Below are 6,000 nucleotides of genomic sequence, written 5' to 3' on the forward strand. Positions count from 1 at the left end.
ATATTACAGTGTGCCATGCTTGTATTTCTGGAATAAACCCCATGTGGTCATGGCATGTAATCTTTTTAATATTATTTGGGACTTTGTTTGCTTGTATTTTGTTGAGGATTTTTGTGTCTTTATTCATAAAGGATACTGGTCTGTCGTTTTCTTGTGGTAGCTTTGTCTGACCTTGGTCTCAGGGTAATGCTGACCTCATGGAATGAATTAGGAAGTGTTCCCTTCTCTTTTCTTTCTTGGAAGAATTTGAAATGCATTGGTGTTAATTTTTCTTTAAAAGTTTGTAGAATTTACCAGGGAAATCATGTGGTCCTGGGCTTTTGTTGAGAGTTTTGGGTTACCAGTTCAATCCTCTTATAGAAAATGTTTTAAAAAAAAGATTATAAGAGAGTCATGTCCATCAGTAAATTAGATAACCTAGATGAAATGGACAATCGCTACCAAACTGATTCAAAAGAAAGAGAAAATCTGATTCTTGGACTAACTCTCATGTCACCTACACCATGAGCCCTTCCTGTTCCAAACCCAGAAACTTAATGTTATCTCCACTTCCTTTGAACCTCCATAGTTTTCATTTCCCTCTCACAGGTCCTCAACATCCTTGTGCAGTTTCCCCTTCCTCATACTCGCTATGTTGGAGGAACCTTGAGGGTTCGACCTCGTAGCTCCCACTGTCCCCATGACCCCATGCAGTCATTGGCCATAGTATGCTGAGAGTAGAGCTGAGCACTATTATTGAAGCTTCAGGATGGGGAGGCAGTGGGCAGAGGGGCTGGTGGTGAAGCACTCAGCCCTTCTGAGGAGTGAGGGGCCCAGAACGGGAAACCAGAGAGCTGTATCGAGGTTAACACTTTTCTGGGTGTTCTGGCCATGTCATCATATATGTCGCATCTAACTAGGAAGTGTGTCTGTTGCAGAGTATTGCATCAGGAGGTATTATAGTTTTGAGTTATTGTATGCTCTTGTTATAGTTGGTATTGTCTTTTTAGAACAGCTGAGTTTTTTGCCCAGGATCATGGTTTCAGCTATTCAACTAGACTAAGAATCTTTGTAGATCCTTTAAAAAACACAGAGAGCCATACCCCCACCCTAGATGTGCTGTAGAATCTCTGGGAGACGGGGCCTAGGCACTTACAGAGTTTAAAGCTCCACGTACATAAGAAAATAGTGACATTGGTGACCTCCAGGGAGAGGAGGTGAGAGGGGAAACTTCGCATTTGTCCCTTTTGAATTTTGAGTCAGATGAATATATTAACTATATTAAATATATTATGTATGCTTAATGTTTATATTATATGTATTATACATTATATGTTATCTAGTTCATTATATAAGTTTACATTAATTATATAATCATGTCTGGTTATAATGGTATTTTAAATATATGATTACAATATAATTTAAATATGTTTAATATATTTCTGTACTACAGAAAATGGATAGGAATGGGGAATGACTGATTTTCCTCAGGACAGGAGTATACTCTGGGCTCTCTGTGTTTTACTAACACAGTAACAGATGAAACCCAGGTGGGGTCTGTATTTTCGCTGGTGTGTGTTCCTCGGCCTAGGTCTTTGTTTCTCGTGTTTCAGGTGTTTGTGGCCAGTCCTCACAAAACGCAGCCTATTGTGGAGATTCTACTCAAAAACCAACCCAAACTCATTGAGTTTCTGAGCACCTTCCAAAAAGAAAGGACGGACGATGAGCAGTTTACCGATGAGAAGAACTACTTGATTAAACAGATCCGCGACTTGAAGAAAACAACCCCTTGAAGCCCCTTGAACCTGGTTTCCCGCCACAGTGACTGTCTCATTTGTTCACTTTGTACAAAAAGCATCGTTTCAAACAGTAGTCATTCAGGGGAAGGCTCTGGAGGGGCCTGTTTTCTCCTTCAATGCATCGTTCAGGGTAGATGGAACATAAACATTTGAATGAAAAAAAATTAACTTAGACTAAAACATTCATCTTAATCAAGCCTGTGATTATTTAATGTGAAATCAGAGCCATTGTATTAGACATGGATAAAAGAAATCTTAACCCTTTTTTTAAAAAAAAAGAAATTTTTAACCCTTTTTTGATGAAAGGCAGCAAAGGTGTGGACTTACGCACTTGAGCCTTCAGTCACCATGAGCCACCAGGTAGTAGAAGCCTCAAGGATGGGTGTCACTGAGTCCTCCAAGGGGATTCCCTTGGCAGAGGAGCTCCGGGCACAGGGACCAGAGGCGCAGAACTGTTTGCCCATCCGCACTTAGACAAACACATGTCTTACGGCACTGAGAAAATAAGGTCCATGTTTGGAGTATTACACACTCCGTTCCCTGCCTGTATTTTTCAGCTGTCATCATTCATTCCTAGCTTCGAAGGGGTCGATGCCCACCTCCCAGCTCAGCCCTCCTTCCTGCCCCACATTCCAGCCCAAAGGATCTTCTCAGCATCCAGACTCATGCACACCCCCACTCCAACCAGGTTAGCCCAAGCACAGAGGACCCACTGGGTATGACCTGTTCCCTTGAGAACTTGGAGCAGATGGTTAAGAACCATAGCTCTGGTTATAGCCACTTCTACTTCACACAGACTTCTGTGGGGTTCATAAATGTTTGGAATATTTCATTCATACTTCTGGGGGAAAAGTTTTGTGGTGAAAAGTGTATTTTAGAGTAGGAATCATTGCCTTGAAGTACCTAGTGTGTGCAAAACCACAGGTCCAGGGGCTGCACAGGTCTTTAGATCACTTTTATAAGTAAGGGAACACTGTCACTGGAAGCACAAATTAAATGCATGCAAAAAATCCTCAAATGATTTAAAAATTTTTTCAGTTTATTTTTTAATAAGCTGTTGCTCTAATGTCACATCAAATTCTTCAGTGAAAGGTAGAAAACCTATAAAAAATGTTGGTCTCAAATACTCTCTCGCCTACTAGGATGATGAAGGAATTCATTTGTGTTTTTTAATAAAGGCCATGGTTTGTTTTCAGACATCAAGTGTGTAAAATGGATTTTAAAGCTGTATTTACAAAACATTAAAGGTACAATTGTTAATCTGTATTTTTTTCATAATTCTGGTTCCAAATCCTGAGTTATCGCCTTCCGTAGAAACCTTCGCTTTTTACAATACCGGGTGCTGTGTTCTCCAACCAGGTGTATCTCCACCCAGGAAGGGCAAGCCCCCTCGCCAGGATCCGTGCCCTTGTAGATGTAGCATCTGAAGAATCCCCTGGTGCGCTTTCACCCTTCGTGGCTGTGTTCTTCCGTGCCCAGCGTGGAATCCAGAGGCAGATGCTGTGGGCCTGCGGGACAGGCTCTGGCCAGTGCCAGCCCATCTGATGACCTTCATTCTTCAGTCACTGAGGTCAGATTATTTTTATAACATTCCCTGACAGTCCAGAGTCTCTTAGAATTTTACTTTTCTGGTTTTGCTTATTTGTTTAAAGAGATGAGTATAAATATATTTTTTAAAAAAGAGAGAGAAGAGGGTGCAATAATGACCAATGGAAATTGATTTCATTGCTTAAATTTAGTTCCACACATCATGGAACGTATGTGTTCAGTTGGAAAGCAAAGCCTTGTTAGAAGTCTTTTTTGATAAAACATTTTATTTCCTCTGAGCTTGAGTTAGCTCTTTCGTAACAATCCTTTGTCCTAGTTTAGTACCTGACAAACAAAACGAATCTAAGAGGCAATACATGAAGTAGCTGGGGTTTTGTTGTGATACACATTTGCAAATTACTACCGTGAAAGAGGGAGCAGGAAGCTCAGAGTTAAGATATGTTCGCATAAACGTCGCTGTAAATATCGTGAGAGTCGAGTTTTGTAAAGGTCATATTTAATAAGCTATTTCAAAAGCACACATTTAAATAAAGACTGCCTAACCGAAAAGCTGCCACATATTCCTTGCTCAGGTTCATTCCTCTGCATGCCCCGCTTCTGTGTTCTTGTCACCACTCCGAACAGGGAAAGCCCTAGACAGAGGGCACCCCAGGTGCCCAAAGGCTCCCCTGCCCTCTGCTGTTCCATCCTCCAGGGGAGGTTCACTGCCGTTGACCAAGGGCCACCTGCCAGGCAGTGGCTATCACATCATGCTCTTGATGCTGAGCCACAGCCAGCATTCCCATTTTATATTTGAGGAGATGGAGGCTCAAGACAGTTTATCCCAGACGATGGGGACTAGCCCTGAGGTACAAAGCCACGGTGGCCAGAGGCCAAACTCCTCCTCTTATTCCTTCTTTATCCTCTGGGCTGTGAACGAGGGGAGGCCCTGGGTCAGGAATTACATTGTGCCCTCCCCACTGCTGCCTGGAGGCTCCCGGGGTGCAGGTCTTAGAATGAAGCCAGGAGGGAGTGAAATAATGTTCTCGGATGGAGGCTCTGGCTAAAGTCAGGCGCCCGCCCGAATGTCGGGATTATCACCCCAGGAGAAAAGGCCCAGAGGCACGCGGCCCTTGAGCAACCGTCCTGACAGCCAGCCCCTGTGGGTTCCTGTCCTTGGAGGGCTCTGGGGAGCAGTATTTGCCAGGAAGGGGCAGCAGGATTTCCACAGCCTCTGTTGACAGCCATGCTGGTTGGTCTGGGTCCCAGGCAGCCACTCTGAGCCATCTGGAAACTACATAGGACCTAAAAAGTGTTGTAATAAGTGACGGAAAGTGAAATGCAAAAATCACTGTGATGTTTTCTAACATGAAAAGACAGTTTTGTTTCAAAATAGATTCACCATCTCTTGAGTCCATTAGAGGAAATTACAATTTATATCTTTTATTTAAGATTTTAGATCTTTTAAAAGAGAAGGATGTTCTATCCAAAAGAATATCGTATGTATGGCATGAACAATCACCACCTTTTCACCTGTGTTCTTTCAGGAAGGCTTTGGCCAGTTTGATGAGGGCCTGTTGTTTGCATAAGGCCGGAAACATAAAGGGACCTGGGAAGGCTAGACTTCGTCTTCCTAAGAAAAGACAGAAGATAGCTATGAGCAGGGGTGTGATTTTGGTTTTGATGTACAGAAAGTGTTGTTAAGTGACTACCTTAATTACAGCAAAGCACAACAGAATGTACAGAATGTACTTGGCTGGCGCGAAGCCTCTTCAGACACCCCATGGAATCCGTCTCCACTTTACCAAGAGCAAGAGGGAGTCATTTCTCCCGATCAAACAGATGGCGGCAGAGCCAGGATTCAGGGCCAGGTCTGATCCCCAAATTCACATCTTTGAAAACTGGGCTACATGGCTGGGCCGCCCCCGACCTGGTCTCTTCTTCAGCTCCACCCGGGGGTCCTCATTTCATTCATCATGGCCCCCAAGAGAAAGAGGAATCCTGGATTCCAGATAAAGGATTTCCGGAGCCGTTTCATTGCAGGGGGTAATGTGGTTTTCTGATGTTGGAAGATGAAATCAGACCTATGCATCAGATGAGGGCTTCAATCTTGAATTTCTGTGTCATTTTGAGCTATTAATTCTAGACCACTCTTCTGCATCCACTTTTTTTTTTTTTTACGGCAATGTTAAGGAAGCTCTTTATATATATATAAATATATATATATATATATATATATTACTCAATGTATATATATTACTCAATATGTAGATATTACTCAATGAATTTATTACATTTATAGTTGTACAATTATCATCACAACCCAATTTTATAGCATTTTCATCTCAAACCCCCAGCGCATCTCCCCACCCCTCAACCTGTCTCCTTTGAAAACCATAAGTTTTTCAAAGTCTGTGAGTCAGTATCTGTTCTGCAAAGAAGTTCATTCTGTCCTTTTTTCAGATTCCACATCTAAGTGATAGCATTTGATATTGGTGTCTCATTGACTGACTTCACTTAGCTTGATAATTTCTAGGTCCAGCCACGTTGCTCAAAATGCTGGTATTTCGTTCATTTTAATGGCTGAGTGATATTCCATTGTGTATATGTACTGCATCTTCTTGATCCACTCCTCTGTCAAAGGACATTTAGGTTGTTTCCATGTCTTAGCTATTGCAAATAGTGCTGCAAGGAA

General features: G+C 42.3%; 1 protein-coding gene across 13 annotated transcripts in view; it reads left to right on the forward strand.

Moving 5' to 3' along the window:
* CAB39L (calcium binding protein 39 like) overlaps nucleotides 1–3,869 on the forward strand; it is a 102,828-nt gene extending 98,959 nt beyond the window's left edge. For all 13 annotated transcript variants that reach the window (XM_047755919.1, XM_047755920.1, XM_047755917.1 and 10 more), the window contains one exon: nucleotides 1,593–3,869. In XM_047755919.1, the coding sequence (XP_047611875.1) occupies nucleotides 1,593–1,772 (180 nt within the window). In that variant the 3' untranslated portion in view covers nucleotides 1,773–3,869. The remainder of the gene's footprint in view (nucleotides 1–1,592) is intronic.
* The last annotated feature ends 2,131 nt before the right edge of the window (nucleotides 3,870–6,000 follow it).

The sequence above is a fragment of the Phacochoerus africanus genome, chromosome 13, assembly GCF_016906955.1.
Source record: "Phacochoerus africanus isolate WHEZ1 chromosome 13, ROS_Pafr_v1, whole genome shotgun sequence".
Lineage (NCBI taxonomy): Eukaryota > Metazoa > Chordata > Mammalia > Artiodactyla > Suidae > Phacochoerus > Phacochoerus africanus.